The sequence below is a fragment of the Geotrypetes seraphini genome, chromosome 6 (genome assembly GCF_902459505.1).
Source record: "Geotrypetes seraphini chromosome 6, aGeoSer1.1, whole genome shotgun sequence".
Taxonomy (NCBI): domain Eukaryota; kingdom Metazoa; phylum Chordata; class Amphibia; order Gymnophiona; family Dermophiidae; genus Geotrypetes; species Geotrypetes seraphini.
The window spans coordinates 239,146,127-239,164,375 of record NC_047089.1 but is presented as its reverse complement, the minus strand read 5'-3'; the positions used below and the strand labels follow the sequence as shown (position 1 = coordinate 239,164,375).

At 43.6% G+C, this 18,249-nt stretch overlaps 1 protein-coding gene across 2 annotated transcripts in view; it reads left to right on the top strand.

Annotated features, from left to right (window-relative positions):
- Positions 1-1,561: 1,561 nt before the first annotated feature.
- PHEX (phosphate regulating endopeptidase homolog X-linked) overlaps positions 1,562-18,249 on the top strand; it is a 188,945-nt gene continuing 172,257 nt past the window's right edge. For both annotated transcript variants that reach the window (XM_033949946.1, XM_033949945.1), the window contains exon 1: positions 1,562-2,152. In XM_033949946.1, coding sequence (XP_033805837.1) covers positions 2,011-2,152 — 142 coding nt within the window. In that variant the 5' untranslated portion in view covers positions 1,562-2,010. The remainder of the gene's footprint in view (positions 2,153-18,249) is intronic.

The following is an 18,249-nucleotide window of genomic DNA, read 5'->3' as shown; positions in this document are numbered from 1 at the left end:
TATGATTTTAAAATACAAGTTTTCCTTATGTGACACATACTGGTTCTGGTACCAATATACATTTCTTTGTAGTCTGTCGGTCAAGGGCAGGGGTTTAGGTGAAGAGGTATGTTTTTATTGCTTTTTTAAATCTGAGGCGTCCTTCAAGGGATCTGATCTGCGGGAGCAGATGATTCCAGTGGCTCAGTATGAAGTGGGAGTAGGACCGTCGCTTTGCAGTTGAAGAGGACGACCAGGGGGCATTTTGAGACGTATTTCGTCCTGGGAGCGGAGGGAACAGTTCGGCACATATGGCACGTAGCCTGGTGCCATGTCATGCAAGGATCTGAACGCTAGCGTCAGGCCCTTGAAGACACAGTGCTTGGCTACGGGAAGCCAGTGAGCTAATGCTAGAGCCTGAGAGACAGGGTCGCGGACAGGAAGGTTTTTCAGACGCCTGATCGCTGCGTGTTGAACACGCTGAAGATGTCGTACATTCTTCACCGCGAGACCGTTGAATAGCGCATTGCAGTAATCCATGCTGGAGAGTGCTAAGGAATAGAGTAGTTGGGCAAAGTCAGACTTCCTTATTTTTCGGAGTCGTCATAGGTAGTTAAATGAGGACGATACCACCTGAACGATATGGTAGTCGCGTCCCAGCACAGTGAGGGACGGTCACGGTCGCAGCGTTTACAGATCCAAAGGAGTTCTGCTGCTGGCTGCACACTGGGTCCTTTTGAGTACAAACGTATGCATTCAAACCTAGAGCATTTTTAATTTCTGAGCATAACTCTCAAAGGCGTATAAATCCTTTTATATGTCAGGCCCATGATTTACTGAAGAAGGCGCACCTATTTTGCAGCTGGGGTAAAAAAAAAATTGACCTTCCACTTAATAGATGAACACATCTTTTCAGACATGTTGATGTAGTACAGTGATAAGGAAAAATAACTGGCTGTGTTATATTTACGGAGCGCCCTGTTATGGGAGAAATACTGTCATTTGGTGTACCAAAATCATTATATTTAGTTATTTAATGTCAGGGTTCTGCGGGTTTTGTGTTTTAGGAAGGCTTGCATTTGGTCTTGATTATACAGTCCCAAGGGGAGCTGTGTGGTGCTTTGAAATTTAAAATAATTGAAGCCTTCCCACATACCAGGAACCTATGTGGTTCTGTCGGCTTTGCACGGTCAGTCAGCGTTGTTGTTTCTGCAATCTTGCCTGGCTATAATTTTTAGATTATGTTGAAAACCTCAGGCATGAGTTAAAACTTTGTCCCTTGGTTTTTGTTTTTTTTAAATCCTGAAAAGCTTAATGCGTTGTCTGCATAAAGTCTTCTGCTAAAATTTATAGTCCCCCCGGGAGGATGTGAATTTTCTTCTGGCTTGCTTTCGTTTCTTGTGAGTTTCTTTTTAAACTTATATGTAGGCTGTTTTGATTGCCATGCGCTGCCACATGAAAACATGACTCTGATTTTTGGCACAGGGCCATGCACAAGCCTCCCAAAATAAAGTCCTAACAGGATGTCCCAGGAATCCCTGCAAAAGTTTAAAAAGGTTTTGCACACTGAAGAGACTATGTCATTTCTGAGGCTTGGTGATTAAAGATAAGCCCTTTATGGGGCTGTAAAATGAACTATTTCCAGCTGCGTCCTATCTTTCCAAAACCCTTCAGTTCAGATTTGAACCTACTTTGGGGGGGGGTATATGATTGTAACATCATTTGAGGCAGCTGTCCAGCTACATGTGCTGAGCTCTTGACGAAATGGACACTCTGCAGATAGTTTTATAAGAAACTCAGCCAAAGACAGGGGCTGAAATTTTAAAAAGCACACATCTGTCCTGCCAAGTTCCAGCTGAACGGCTTGTTTCTCCCGCTGGAGAAAGAGCTTTGGAGAGACCTCGATGACAGAATCTTGAACTTGTAAATGAGAAAGCCAGAGGCTGGAGTGCTCCGGGGAGGTGGCTGGACCTAGCTGGAGCTGTGGAGGGGACAGTGAACCGGATTTCAGGTGGATCCCCTTTTGAGCCCATGTCGGTTGGGGCCATGGAAGCAGAAGCAATGGGGAATTCACCCAAGCCTGGCAGCAGGAATCTTGCCAACCGATTAACTCGGGTAGCCCTGTATCTCTTCATATGTATCGCAGGTGTCCTTGGGGTGATACTCTTACTGGGTAAGTTGTAAGCTTTAAACTGGTACAGAAAACAGTATGCACTTCAACCTGAGATAAAATCTGAGTTTCTTGAATACAATCATCTATTAAGATACATATCCTTCCAGAAGGATATGAAAGAAAGCCTGATTGTCATATAGGGAGTGTGTGGCACAGGGGTTAGAGCTACAGCCTCGGTGCCCTGAGGTTGCGGGTTCAAATCTCTCACTGCTCCCTGTGACCTTGGGCAAGTCACTTAATCTCCTCATTGCCCCAGGTACACTAGATAGAGTTTGAGCCCACCAGGACAGATAGGGATATATGATAAAGTACCTGAATGTAAACCGCTTAGGATATAAATAAATATGTTTTGTATCTTAATAGATGATTTTAGTCAATAAACTCAAGTTTTATCTCTGGTTGTGGTGCAGTGGTTAGAGCTACCGCCTTGGCACCCTGAGGTTGCGGGTTCAAACCCCGCACTGTTCCTTATGACCCTGCACAAGTCACTTAATCCCCATTGCCCAAGGTACATTAGATAGCGTGAGAGCCCGACGGGACAGTTAGGGAATAATGTTTGAGTACCTTAATAATTTCTAATCTGCATAGAATTGTAGGATATGCAGAATATAAATGATTAAAAAAAGAAAAAAAACACCTCAATTTTGGTTCAGGTGCACAGTTCCTTCCTCACTCTTTTCTTTGCTATATTTGTCGTGGGGTTGTTTGCCTTTTTTTTTTTTTTGGATTGCATTAGCTCTAAACTGGTGTCGGGGTTGTGATACCACCTGATCAGATAGGACTAATTTTAATGTCTCAAGGTGACTAGAACATAACATAAGAACATAAGCAATGCCTCTGCTGGGTCAGACCTGAGGTCCATCGTGCCCAGCAGTCCGCTCACGCGGCGGCCCAACAGGTCCAGGACCTGTACAGTAATCCTCTATCTATACTCCCCTATCCCCTTTTCCAGTGGTAAATTGTCCAATCCTTTCTTGAACTCCAGTACCGTACTCTGCCCTATTACGTCCTCTGGAAGCACATTCCAGGTGTCCACCACACGTTGGGTAAAGAAGAACTTCCTAGCATTCGTTTTGAATCTGTCCCCTTTCAACTTTTCTGAATGCCCTCTTGTTCTTTTATTATTCAAAAGTTTGAAGAATCTGTCCCTCTCCACTTTCTCTATGCCCTTCATGATCTTGTAAGTCTCTATCATATCCCCTCTAAGTCTCCTCTTCTCCAGGGAAGAGTCACAGTTTCTCCAAATCTTTCTCTATCTCTCTCTCTCTCTCTCTCTCTATTTCTCTCTGTCTCCCTTTCTCTCTCTCTTTCTATCCCTCTCTACTCTCTCTATGCCCTTCATGATCTTGTAAGTCTCTTATCATATCCCCTCTAGGTCTCCTCTTCTCCAGGGAAAAATCTCTTTCTCTCTATTTCTCTCTGTCTCCCTTTCTCTCTCTCTTTCTGTCCCTCTCTACTTTCTCTATGCCCTTCATGATCTTGTAAGCCTCTTATAATATCCCTTCTAAGTCTCCTCTTCTCCAGGGAAAAGAGCCCCAGTTTCTCCAATCTTTCTCTATCTCTCTCTCTTTCTCTCTCTATTTCTGTCTCTCTCCCTTTCTCTATTTCTCTCTCTCTTTCTGCCCCTCTCTACTCTCTCTATGCCCTTCATGATCTTGTAAGTCTCTATCATATCCCCTCTAAGTCTCCTCTTCTCCAGGGAAAAGAGCCCCAGTTTCTCCAATCTTTCTCTATCTCTCTCTTTCTGTCTCTCTCCCTTTCTCTATTTCTCTCTGTCTCCCTTTCTCTCTCTCTTTCTGCCCCTCTCTACTCTCTCTATGCCCTGCATGATCTTGTAAGTCTCTATCATATCCCTTCTAAGTCTCCTCTTCTCCAGGGAAAAGAGACCCAGTTTCTCCAATCTCTCAGCGGATGAAAGGTTTTCCATCCCCTTTATCAGACGTGTCGCTCTCCTCTGAACCCTCTCGAGTAACGCCATGTCCTTCTTAAGGTACGGCGACTAATACTGGACGCAGTATTCCAGATGCAGGCGCACCATCGTCCGATACAACGGCAGAATAACTTCTACATTTCAGCTCGGCTTTAAAGTCAGCCAGGTAGAACCTCTGCACGGCTGACCGCATGTCATCTTGAAGGAATGTTTTGTGCTGCTCACTCAAGTTTTGGTCACAGGTTGTCGGGAAGTTTACGCTGTGTGGCTGTGCACATTTAAAGTCGCACGCACCATATTTTTACGCATATAACATGGCCACGTATACTGTATAGTGCATGCAAACTGCAAGTCTATGTTAAAAGTAAATCAGTATTACAAAGCGGTATGTAACACAATATACCAGTTTATTTTTTTCTAAGACTTGCTAATTGACAAACTAACACATTTGTTTTTAAGGACTTTTAGGTTTTTGCAGGAATTGTTATAGCATAAAATCTGCAACCCCTCCCCCCCCCCCCAAATAAAAACAACTCAACCCTAAAAAGAAAAAAAAAACCTTAAAAACAAATACACTAGTTTTTCAATTAGTACATCTTAGTATAAAAAATACCCCAGTATAGCGTGCCCACGTATGTGGAGGGGCATTTTCAAAACATACGTATAAGATGTGGAATGCTTTGGGGGGTCAGTTACGACAATGTAGTGACTGGTTTCAATTCAAGAAACAGCTAAAAACCCAATTGTTTGTCAGCACAATCTTATGACTTAAAAATCCTTGGGTTTTGGTCAGGTACTAGTGACCTGGATTGGCCACCGTGAGAACGGGCTACTGGGTTTGATGGACCATTGGTCTTATGGACCAGTAAGGCTGTTCTTATGTGAGCCAAGTATAGGACAATTAAGCCATTGTAACATCACTGCTGAGGTTGGCTCTGAGGCATTATGACATCACAATCTCAGCTCTGGAATGTTGCTCTCATTGGGGTTCCGGAATCTTGCTATTCTTTGAGATGCTGGAATGTTGCTACTCCTTGGGTTTTGGCCAGGTACTAGTGACCTGGACTGGCCACCGTGAGAACGGGCTACTGGGCTTGATGGACCATTGGTCTGACCCAGTAAGGCTATTCTTATGTGAGCCAAGTATAGGACAATTAAGCCATTGTAACATCACTGCTGAGGTTGGCTCTGAGGCACTGTGGACTGAGGCATTATGACATCACAATCTCAGCTCTGAAATGTTGCTCTCATTGGGGTTCCGGAATCTTGCTATTCTTTGAGATGCTGGAATGTTGCTACTCCTTGGGTTTTGGCCAGGTACTAGTGACCTGGATTGGCCACCGTGAGAACAGGCTGCTGGACTTGATGGACCATTGGTCTGACCCATTATGTTCTTATGTTCTTTTCAAAAAGAAAAGATAGTTCTCCCCTGTTGATTTTAAGATTTTAGTTTGTCATAATTACTATGTTTGTTTTAACTCATGTGAACCGTTTAGTTCTTAAGAGGAATAGAAAAATGTTAAATAAATCTGGATTTGTATTAAATAAATCTGGATTTGTGTTAAATAAATCTGGATCTCTATTTCTCTCTGTCTCCCTTTCTCTCTCTCTTTCTATCCCTCTCTACTCTCTCTATGCCCTTCATGATCTTGTAAGTCTCTTATCATATCCCCTCTAGGTCTCCTCTTCTCCAGGGAAAAGAGACCCAGTTTCTCCAATCTTTCTCTATCTCTCTTTCTCTCTATTTCTCTCTGTCTCCCTTTCTCTCTCTCTTTCTGTCCCTCTCTACTCTCTCTATGCCCTTCATGATCTTGTAAGTCTCTTATCATATCCCCCTAGGTCTCCTCTTCTCCAGGGAAAAGAGACCCAGTTTCTCCAATCTTTCTCTATCTCTCTTTCTCTCTATTTCTCTCTGTCTCCCTTTCTCTCTCTCTTTCTGTCCCTCTCTACTCTCTCTATGCCCTTCATGATCTTGTAAGCCTCTTATAATATCCCTTCTAAGTCTCCTCTTCTCCAGGGAAAAGAGCCCCAGTTTCTCCAATCTTTCTCTATCTCTCTCTTTCTCTCTCTATTTCTGTTTCTCTCCCTTTCTCTATTGCTCTCTGTCTCCCTTTCTCTCTCTCTTTCTGCCCCTCTTTACTCTCTCTATGCCCTTCATGATCTTGTAAGTCTCTTATAATATCCCTTCTAAGTCTCCTCTTCTCCAGGGAAAAGAGCCCCAGTTTCTCCAATCTTTCTCTATCTCTCTCTTTCTCTTTCTATTTCTGTCTCTCTCCCTTTCTCTATTTCTCTCTGTCTCCCTTTCTCTCTCTCTTTCTGCCCCTCTTTACTCTCTCTATGCCCTTCATGATCTTGTAAGTCTCTTATAATATCCCTTCTAAGTCTCCTCTTCTCCAGGGAAAAGAGACCCAGTTTCTCCAATCTTTCTCTATCTCTCTTTCTCTCTATTTCTCTCTGTCTCCCTTTCTCTCTCTCTTTCTGTCCCTCTCTACTCTCTCTATGCCCTTCATGATCTTGTAAGCCTCTTATAATATCCCTTCTAAGTCTCCTCTTCTCCAGGGAAAAGAGCCCCAGTTTCTCCAATCTTTCTCTATCTCTCTCTTTCTCTCTCTATTTCTGTCTCTCTCCCTTTCTCTATTTCTCTCTGTCTCCCTTTCTCTCTCTCTTTCTGCCCCTCTTTACTCTCTCTATGCCCTTCATGATCTTGTAAGTCTCTTATAATATCCCTTCTAAGTCTCCTCTTCTCCAGGGAAAAGAGACCCAGTTTCTCCAATCTTTCTCTATCTCTCTTTCTCTCTATTTCTCTCTGTCTCCCTTTCTCTCTCTCTTTCTGTCCCTCTCTACTCTCTCTATGCCCTTCATGATCTTGTAAGCCTCTTATAATATCCCTTCTAAGTCTCCTCTTCTCCAGGGAAAAGAGCCCCAGTTTCTCCAATCTTTCTCTATCTCTCTCTTTCTCTCTCTATTTCTGTTTCTCTCCCTTTCTCTATTTCTCTCTGTCTCCCTTTCTCTCTCTCTTTCTGCCCCTCTTTACTCTCTCTATGCCCTTCATGATCTTGTAAGTCTCTTATAATATCCCTTCTAAGTCTCCTCTTCTCCAGGGAAAAGAGCCCCAGTTTCTCCAATCTTTCTCTATCTCTCTCTTTCTCTCTCTATTTCTGTCTCTCTCCCTTTCTCTATTTCTCTCTGTCTCCCTTTCTCTCTCTCTTTCTGCCCCTCTCTACTCTCTCTATGCCCTTCATGATCTTGTAAGTCTCTATCATATCTGGCGTATCTGGCGAAAGACGTAAGAAGACTTGAGGCGGTCCAGAGGTGGGCAACGAAAATGATAGGAGGCTTGCGCCAGAAGACGTATGAGGAGAGACTGGAAGCCCTGAATATGTATACCCTAGAGGAAAGGAGAGACAGGGGAGATATGATTCAGACGTTCAAATACTTAAAGGGTATTAACGTAGAACAAAATCTTTTCCAGAGAAAGGAAAATGGTAAAACCAGAGGACATAATTTGAGGTTGAGGGGTGGTAGATTCAGGGGCAATGTTAGGAAATTCTACTTTACGGAGAGGGTGGTGGATGCCTGGAATGCGCTCCCGAGAGAGGTGGTGGAGAGTAAAACTGTGACTGAGTTCAAAGAAGCGTGGGATGAACAGAGAGGATCTAGAATCAGAAAATAATATTAAAGATTGAACTAGGCCAGTTACTGGGCAGACTTGTACGGTCTGCGTCTATGTATGGCCGTTTGGAGGAGGGCTTCAATGGCTGGGAGGGTGTAGATGGGCTGGAGTAAGTCTTAACAGAGAATTCGGCAGTTGGAACCCAAGCACAGTACCGGGTAAAGCTTTGGATTCTCGCCCAGAAATAGCTAAGAAGAAGAAAAAAAAAAATTTAAATGGAATCAGGTTGGGCAGACTGGATGGACCATTCGGGTCTTTATCTGCCGTCATCTACTATGTTACTATGTTACTATATCCCCTCTAAGTCTCCTCTTCTCCAGGGAAAAGAGCCCCAGTTTCTCCAATCTTTCTCTATCTCTCTCTTTCTCTCTCTATTTCTGTCTCTCTCCCTTTCTCTATTTCTCTCTGTCTCCCTTTCTCTATTTCTCTCTGTCTCCCTTTCTCTCTCTCTTTCTGCCCCTCTCTACTCTCTCTATGCCCTGCATGATCTTGTAAGTCTCTATCATATCCCCTCTAAGTCTCCTCTTCTCCAGTGAAAAGAGACCCAGTTTCTCCAATCTCTCAGCGGATGAAAGGTTTTCCATCCCCTTTATCAGACGTGTCGCTCTCCTCTGAACCCTCTCGAGTAACGCCATGTCCTTCTTAAGGTACGGCGACCAATACTGGACGCAGTATTCCAGATGCGGGCGCACCATCGTCCGATACAACGGCAGAATAACTTCTACATTTCAGCTCGGCTTTAAAGTCAGCCAGGTAGAACCTCTGCACGGCTGACCGCATGTCATCTTGAAGGAATGTTTTGTGCTGCTCACCCAAGTTTTGGTCACAGGTTGTCGGGAAGTTTACGCTGTGTGGCTGTGCACATTTAAAGTCGCACACACCATATTTTTACGCATATAACATGGCCACGTATACTGTATAGTGCATGCAAACTGCAAGTCTATGTTAAAAGTAAATCAGTATTACAAAGCGGTATGTAACACAATATACCAGTTTATTTTTTTCTAAGACTTGCTAATTGACAAACTAACACATTTGTTTTTAAGGACTTTTAGGTTTTTGCAGGAATTGTTATAGCATAAAATCTGCAACCCCTCCCCCCCCCAAATAAAAACAACTCAACCCTAAAAAGAAAAAAAAAACCTTAAAAACAAATACACTAGTTTTTCAATTAGTACATCTTAGTATAAAAAATACCCCAGTATAGCGTGCCCACGTATGTGGAGGGGCATTTTCAAAACATACGTATAAGATGTGGAATGCTTTGGGGGGTCAGTTACGACAATGTAGTGACTGGTTTCAATTCAAGAAACAGCTAAAAACCCAATTGTTTGTCAGCACAATCTTATGACTTAAAAGTCCTTGGGTTTTGGTCAGGTACTAGTGACCTGGATTGGCTACTGGGTTTGATGGACCATTGGTCTTATGGACCAGTAAGGCTGTTCTTATGTGAGCCAAGTATAGGACAATTAAGCCATTGTAACATCACTGCTGAGGTTGGCTCTGAGGCATTATGACATCACAGTCTCAGCTCTGAAATGTTGCTCTCATTGGGGTTCCGGAATCTTGCTATTCTTTGAGATGCTGGAATGTTGCTACTCCTTGGGTTTTGGCCAGGTACTAGTGACCTGGATTGGCCACCGTGAGAACGGGCTACTGGGTTTGATGGACCATTGGTCTTATGGACCAGTAAGGCTGTTCTTATGTGAGCCAAGTATAGGACAATTAAGCCATTGTAACATCACTGCTGAGGTTGGCTCTGAGGCATTATGACATCACAATCTCAGCTCTGAAATGTTGCTCTCATTGGGGTTCCGGAATCTTGCTATTCTTTGAGATGCTGGAATGTTGCTACTCCTTGGGTTTTGGCCAGGTACTAGTGACCTGGATTGGCCACCGTGAGAACGGGCTACTGGGTTTGATGGATCATTGGTCTGACCCAGTATGGCTGTTCTTATGCTCTTACATGAGCCAAGTATAGGACAATTAAGCCATTGTAACATCACTGCTGAGGTTGGCTCTGAGGCATTATGACATCACAATCTCAGCTCTGAAATGTTGCTCTCATTGGGGTTCCGGAATCTTGCTATTCTTTGAGATGCTGGAATGTTGCTACTCTTTGGGTTTTGGACAGGTACTAGTGACCTGGATTGGCCACCGTGAGAATGGGCTACTGGGCTTGATGGACCATTGGTCTGACCCAGTAAGGCTATTCTTATGTGAGCCAAATATAGGACAATTAAGCCATTGTAACATCACTGCTGAGGTTGGCTCTGAGGCATTATGACATCACAATCTCAGCTCTGGAATGTGGCTCTCATTGGGGTTCCGGAATCTTGCTATTCTTTGAGATGCTGGAATGTTGCTACTCCTTGGGTTTTGGCCAGGTACTAGTGACCTGGATTGGCCACCGTGAGAACAGGCTGCTGGACTTGATGGACCATTGGTCTGACCCATTATGTTCTTATGTTCTTTTCAAAAAGAAAAGATAGTTCTCCCCTGTTGATTTTAAGATTTTAGTTTGTCATAATTACTATGTTTGTTTTAACTCATGTGAACCGTTTAGTTCTTAAGAGGGATAGAAAAATGTTAAATAAATCTGGATTTGTAGCGCTGGACGTCCAAAGTCAGCAGTAAGAAAATATCCATTTTCAAAAGGCAAACCACCATAGATCTAGATTAAAAAAAAAAAAAAAAAAAAATCCTCTATCTAGGCTATTGGTACGCCCAGACCAACAGGACATCTATTTTTACTCCACACTTTTGAAGAAAAATTTGTCCAAGTCCCAAACATCCAGAACAAGACCATTTGGATATGGGAGGGGCCAGCATTGTGATGGACTGGCCACCCAGACTTGGCAACAGAGCACTTTAGAGGGCAGTGCTGTGAACTTCACAAAAAGGGTGCCAGATAAACATCTCACTAGAACTCCCTTATAGGTTATGGTGAGGCCCCCCCCCCAAAAAAAAACCCCAAACCCACTATACCCATCTGTTTACAACCCCAATAGTCCTTATGGCTGCAGGTGGCACCTATATGGCAGTACAGTAGGGTTTTGGGGGGAGGGGTTTGTAAGGTGCACTTTTTCCACCCTAAATGTAATGTTTAGAGTGGCTTATGGGCCTTGGTCCTTCTAGCTTTCACCGTCACCTTTTCAGTCTGTTTGGCCACCTTAAGATCATCACATACAATCACACCCAAGCCCCGCTCTTCTGTCGTGCACATAAATTCTTCACCCCCTAAACCAGGGATAGGGAACTCCGGTCCTCAAGAGCCGTATTCCAGTCAGGTTTTCTGGATTTCCCCAATGAATATGCATTGAAAGCAGTGCATGCAAATAGATTTCATGCATATTGATTGCGGAAATCCTGAAAACCCGACTGGAATACGGCTCTCAAGGACCGGAGTTCCCTCCCCTCCCCTCGGATTTTTGCAGCCCAAATGCATGGCCTTGCATTTCTTAGCATTAAGTTGTAGCTGGCAAATTTCAGACCATTCTTCAAGCTTTGCCAGGTCTTTAAGCGCGGTTTATAGAATGGCGCTTTCTTCAGTCCAAATTTTTAGGTGCAATATATGGAATCCAGTTCTAAGAGCTCATTTTACGAATGGCACATTAGGGCCTTAACGCGTGGAATAGCGTGTGCTAAATTTCCACACGTGCTAGCCGCTACTGCCTCCTTTTGAGCAGGTGGTAGATTTTCGGCTAGCGTGCACTAAAACGCTTAGTGCACCTTCGTAAAAGGAGCACTAAGTGTCTTGCCCAAGATCACAAAGACACAACAAATTCACTGGTTAGCAGCTGGGTCTCTAACCACTAGGATACTCCTCCACTCAGCTCTACTCCACTGTGTTGATATCCACCTAGAGAATGACACAGGGACATATTTGTCTCCACCCCGTGAGCTCTGTCTCTGTCCCTGCCCCATTTCTGCAAGCTCTGTCCTCATCTGAACATGCCTCGAACACTTTAAAATCATAAGTAGCAACATTCTAGAGCTCAGATTGTGATGTCATAATGCCTCATTCCACCAATGCCTAAGCTCCATCCTCATCTGCACAAGCCTCAAACACTTTAAAATCCTAAGTAGCAACATTCTAGAGCTCAGATTGTGATGTCATAATGCCTCATTCCACCAATGCCTAAGCTCCGTCCTCATCTGCACAAGCCTCAAACATTTAAAATCCTAAGTAGCAACATTCTAGAGCTCAGATTGTGATGTCATAATGCCTCATTCCACCAATGCCTAAGCTCCGTCCTCATCTGCACAAGCCTCAAACATTTAAAATCCTAAGTAGCAACATTCTAGAGCTCAGATTGTGATGTCATAATGCCTCATTCCACCAATGCCTGAGCTCCGTCCTCATCTGCACAAGCCTCGAACGCTTTAAAATCATAAGTGTTCGAGGCTTGTATGGTTAAGGCAGAGCTTACAGGAATGACAGAACTTGCCAAGAACAAGACGGAGATATTGAAATCCTGTGGGGACAGGGACAAATTTGTCCCCATGTCTAATCTCTCTTTCGTGTTCTCTCTATTTGGAGGAGGGTCAGAATTAGTGGATTTATAATCAAGATGGTGAAAGAAATTGCTTTCAAACTTGAATGAGTTGGACTTCAGTAGGAGTGTGTGGCACAGTAGTTAAAGCTACAGCTTCAGTACCCCGGGGTCGTGGCTTCAAACCCACGCTGCTCCTCGTGACCCTGGGCAAGTCACTTAATCCCCCCATTGCCCCAGGTACATTAGATAGATTGTGAGCCCACCGGGACAGACAGGGGAAAATGCTCGAGTACCTGAATAAATTCATGTAAACCGTTCCAAGCTCCCTTGGGAGAACAGTATGAAAAAAAAAAAAAAACAACCCGGAAATGTAGATTTCCCCCTGGTTTACAGGGGGAAATCTTAGGTGGATCTACTGATCTATAGGAAAATCCTCTTTGGATATTCCAGGGCAGGGGTAATGTTGATTTTACTATCACTGTGGGCTTTGTTTTGTGGTTTTTTCCTTTGAAGGAAGATCCTTGGATTGTTTCAACCAATCCCACTGATTTTTTTTCATGGGTTCAGTGAACCCATTTATGAAAAATGCCATGTTGCCTGTTTGTGATTGGTTTAAATGACACTCTGAAAGAGTAGGTTCTATTTGGAGAATGTGAAATTGTGATTTCCACTTGACACATTGTATAAGTTGTTCCTTTTGCCAACTCTGGATTGTTACAAGAATGGATATTCCAAAGGAATGCTGTAAAACCTTGACCCACGGGAAAACTCTATCAATTTACTGTGCACGGCAAACATAATATTGTTCTAAACTGATAGCTTAGAAAGTGTAGTGTACTCTTTTTCACTAGTAAAAGGGGCTTTTATTTAGTTTTGCTAGAGAATTTCTCAGAATTTAAACTAAATTTCAGGGGGACGCAACCTGCTATGGAGATGTCTTTTTGCAAATCCTGCCCTCTTTCCTGTTGGGTTTGCATTTATATTGCTAATCAGTTCTGTTCTTACTTTTGCAAAATGGAATCAAAAACATTTAAATATTTTTGGGGCTAGCAGACGTGACCTCTATTATTTTTCTTTTATTTACATCCATACAATGCAATGCAGAGCTCTAGGCAGTATACAATTAAAACATACTTTGACCAAACTAAAACAATAATCATTCACAAATACCCAAACTCATTCAACGCCCGCACAAAATAAAAAGCTTACCTGAAAACAATGAATAAAGTATAGTAAAACCTTGGTTTGCAAGTGTTTCACAAGACAAGCAAAACATTTTATTAAATTTTAATATACAAGCATGTGAAGTTATAAAATTTGCGGATGACACTAAACTCTGTAGAAGGGTTAGAACTACGGAAGAGTGTGAGGACCTACAAAGGGACCTAAACAAACTGGAGGAGTGGGCGAATAAATGGCAGATGAACTTCAATGTAGGGAAATGTAAGGTCATGTATATAGGGAGAAAGAACCCGATGTTCAGCTACCAAATGGGGGGATTAGTATTAGAGGGAAGTAACCTTGAAAGAGATTTGGGTGTACTGTTGGATACAACAATGAAGTCAACGGCACAATCTTTACCCCATAATGCTGCCTGATATGAGAAAAGATGTTTTATCATTCCCTTTGTAATTCCCTCATCTGAGCACAGTGTATTGTTGCACCTTCTTGTCCAGTTTGTCTGTCTTGACTAGATTGTAAGCTCTTTCAATCAGGGACTGTCTCTTCTGTGTTTTGATGTCTAGTAGCGCTATAGATTAGTAGTAGTGGTAACTGATATCAGTATATGAATTGCCATACTGGGACAGATAGAAGATCCACCAAGTGCCTAGCAGAAACCCAAAGTATAGCAACATTCCAGGACTGAGACTGTGAACATAAGAACATAAGAAGTTGCCTCCACTGGGTCAGACCGAGGTCCATCTCGCCCAGCGGTCAGCTCCCGCGGCGGCCCATCAGGTCTGCGACCTGTGAAGTGGTTTCTGACCACTTCTATAACCTACCTCAAGTTATATCTGTACCCCTCTATCCCCTTATCCTCCAGGAACCTATCCAAACCCTCCTTGAACCCCTGTACAGAGTTCTGGCCTATCACATTCTCCGGAAGCGCGTTCCATGTGTCCACCACCCTCTGGGTAAAAAAGAATTTCCTAGCATTTGTTCTAAACCTGTCCCCTTTCAATTTCTCCGAGTGACCCCTAGTGCTTGTGGCTCCCCACAGTTTGAAGAATCTGTCCTTATTCACTTTCTCTATGCCCTTAAGGATTTTGAAGGTTTCTATCATGTCCCCTCTAAGTCTCCTCTTCTCCAGGGAGAACAGCCCCAGCATTTTTAACCTGTCAGCGTAAATGATGTCTATGGAATCCCCCTTATCCATCTGGCTGTTTATTCCCTCAAAGAAGTACAGCAAGTTCGTGAGGCATGACCTTCCCTTGCAGAAGCCATGCTGGCTCGCCTTCAGTTGTCCATTGTTTTCTATGTGTTCGCAGATTGTGTCCTTTACCATTTGTTTTCATCATCTTCCCTGGAACTGAGGTCAAGCTCACAGGCCTGTAGTTCCCGGATCACCCCTTGATCCCTTCTTAAAGATGGGCGTGACATTTGCTATTTTCCAGTCCTCTGGGATCTCCCCTGTTTTTAGTGAGAGGTTACATATTTGGCGAAGTGTCTCTGCTATTTCGTTTCTCAGTTCTTTTAGTACCCTTGGGTGGATGCCGTCCGGGTCTGGTGATTTGTCGCTCTTTAGTCTGTCTATCTGTCTGAGGACATCCTCTTTGCTTACCTCTAGTTGTACCAGCCTTTCATCATATTCTCTGTTTATAATTACCTCGGGTTCCGGAATATTGGATGTGTCCTCTCTGGTGAAGACTGACGAGAAGAATTTGTTTAACCTGTCAGCTATTTCTTTTTCCTCCTGTATCGCTCCTTTCCTGTCTCCGTCGTCCAGTGGTCCCACTTCCTCTCTGGCCGGTTGTTTCCCTTTCACATACCTGAAGAAAGGTTTGAAGTTTCTTGCATCTCCTGCCAGTTTTCCCTCATATCTCTCTTTGCTTTCCTGACCTCTCGATGACATTCTTTCTGGTGTCTTTTGTGCTTTTCCTGGTTTTCCTTTGTTGGTTCCTTTTTCCATTTCTTGAAGGATGATTTCTTGTCGCTTATCGCCTTTTTAACTGCAGTTGTTATCCATGCTGGGTTTCTAGTTCAATTTTTTTTGCACCCTTTCCTAAACCTTAGGACGCACAGGTCTTGTGCCTCGAGCACTGTGCCTTTAAGCAGTGTCCAGGCTTCCTTTACGGTCTTCACCTTCCTTGAGTTGTTGCTGAGCTTTTTTCCTACCATTTTCCTCATGTCCTTGTAGTTTCCTTTTCTGAAGTTGAGTGCTGTCGTTGTGGTTCTTTTCACCTTTGATGTTCCCATGTTTATTTTGTACTGGATCATGTTGTGATCGCTGTTCCCTAATGGTGCTAGTACTACCACTTCCTTTGCGGGTCCCTCTAGCTTCATTCCACCAATGCCTGAGTCATCAGTGATGTCACATTGGCTTGATTGGCCTATACTTAGCTCACATAAGAATTACCATACTGGGATTACACAGAATTGGAAAAATCATGATAGGATCAATTTCACTTTTTGGTGGGTAAATGTGTGTATCACATATAAGTATGAAAGGATGATGGCGGAACGTTTGGGGACTGAGAAACGAAATAGCAGAGACACTTCGCCAAATATGTAACCTCTCCCTAAAAACTGGGGAGATCCCAGAGGACTGGAAAATAGCAAATGTCACGCCCATCTTTAAGAAGGGATCAAGGGGTGACCCGGGAAACTACAGGCCTGTGAGCTTGATCTCGGTTCCTGGAAAGATGATGGAAGCAATGGTAAAGGACACAATCTGCGAACACATAGAAAACAATGGACAACTGAAGGCGAGCCAGCATGGCTTCTGCAAGGGAAGGTCATGCCTCACGAACTTGCTGTACTTCTTTGAGGGAATAAACAGTCAGATGGATAAGGGTGAATCCATAGACATCATTTACCTTGACTTCCAAAAAGCCTTCGACAAGGTACCACATGAACGGCTACTTAAAAAACTGTGGAACCACGGGGTGCAAGGGGATATCTACCGATGGATCAAACACTGGCTAGCGGGCAGGAAACAGAGGGTTGGAGTCAAGGGCCAATACTCAGATTGGCAATGGATCACGAGCGGAGTTCCGCAGGGGTCGGTGCTGGGACCTCTACTATTCAATATATTTATTAACGATCTGGAAACGGGGACAAAATGTGAGGTTATCAGATTTGCTGATGACACCAAACTCTGCAGCAGGGTTAGAAACACGGAAGACTGTGAAGACCTACAAAAGGACCTAACGAGACTGGAAGACTGGGCAAAAAAGTGGCAAATGAGTTTTAACGTGGAGAAATGCAAGGTCATGCATGTAGGGAAAAAGAACCCGATGTTCAACTACAAAATGGGGGGAACACTGCTAGGGGTGAGTAACCTGGAAAGGGACTTGGGGGTGATGGTCGACTCATCACTGAAACCATCGGCGCAATGTGCGACAGCCTCAAAGAAAGCAAACAGAATGCTGGGCATCATCAAAAAGGGTATCACAACCCGGACGAAGGAAGTCATCATGCCGCTGTATCGCGCAATGGTGCGCCCGCACCTGGAGTACTGTGTTCAATACTGGTCGCCGTACCTCAAGAAGGACATGGCGGTACTCGAGGGAGTGCAGAGGAGGGCGACTAAGCTGATAAAAGGTATGGAAAATTTTCCATACACTGACAGGTTAAAAATGCTGGGGCTGTTCTCCCTGGAGAAGAGGAGACTTAGAGGGGACATGATAGAAACCTTCAAAATCCTTAAGGGCTTAGTCTTCAAGATCCTACATGGCGTCCTCCCTCCCGTTATCCCACTCCTTTGGAACTCCTCAAACCCACACCCCACTAGACCCTCACAAAAACTGAAACTGTCTTTCCCCTCTATAAAAGGTATATCCCGCGCAGGAAAACTTGGAACATCCCTCCTCTTTAGAACCACAGAACTCTGGAACAACCTCACACCCCCGCTCAGAAATTCAAGCTCCTTCCAATCCTTCCGCAAACACTTGAAAACTTGGCTCTTCTCAAAAATCTAATTACTTCCCGTTCTCTAGCAACCGGTCCCTCTCTATCTTCTTAGTCCCTCTCCTTTATCCCTTCATTGTAGTTCCTTTCCTCTTAACTTCTGTAAACCGTGCCGAGCTCTGCGCTTACGGAGATGGCGCGGTATACAAACCTAAGATTTAGTTTAGTTTAGTTTAGTTTAGAGAGAATAAATAAGGACAGATTCTTCAAACTGAGGGGAGCCACAAGCACTAGGGGTCACTCAGAGAAATTGAAAGGGGACAGGTTTAGAACAAATGCTAGAAAATTCTTTTTTACGCAGAGGGTGGTGGACACATGGAACGCGCTTCCGGAGGAAGTGATAGGCCAGAACTCTGTACAGGGGTTCAAGAAGGGTTTGGATAGGTTCCTGGAGGATAAAGGGATAGAGGGGTACAGATAGAACTTGAGGTAGGTTATAAAAGAGGTCAGAAACCACTTCACAGGTCGCAGACCTGAAGGGCCGCCGCGGGAGCGGACCGCTGGGCGAGATGGACCTCGGTCTGACCCAGTGGAGGCAACTTCTTATGTTCTTATGACTAGTAAATCCTTTAATGATTTATGGAGTCCATTGACTAATTTTATTGCATTATAATAAGGGTCATGTTTCTTTTTATATCATTAGATTTCCTTACACACCCAGGGAGGGTGGGGGGAGGGAAATGTATTTTGACTAGTTAAATTATGTATTTATAATTTGTAATCACATCATATGTATTATTATATTAAGAACGAAGATGAGGATGGGAGAAAATGATTGTTTAATATAATAATTGTATAGTGAATCGTGTGTTTTGTGCAGTTTTTCTAATTTACCATTTGTATTGCACTATCGAAGTTTGAAAAT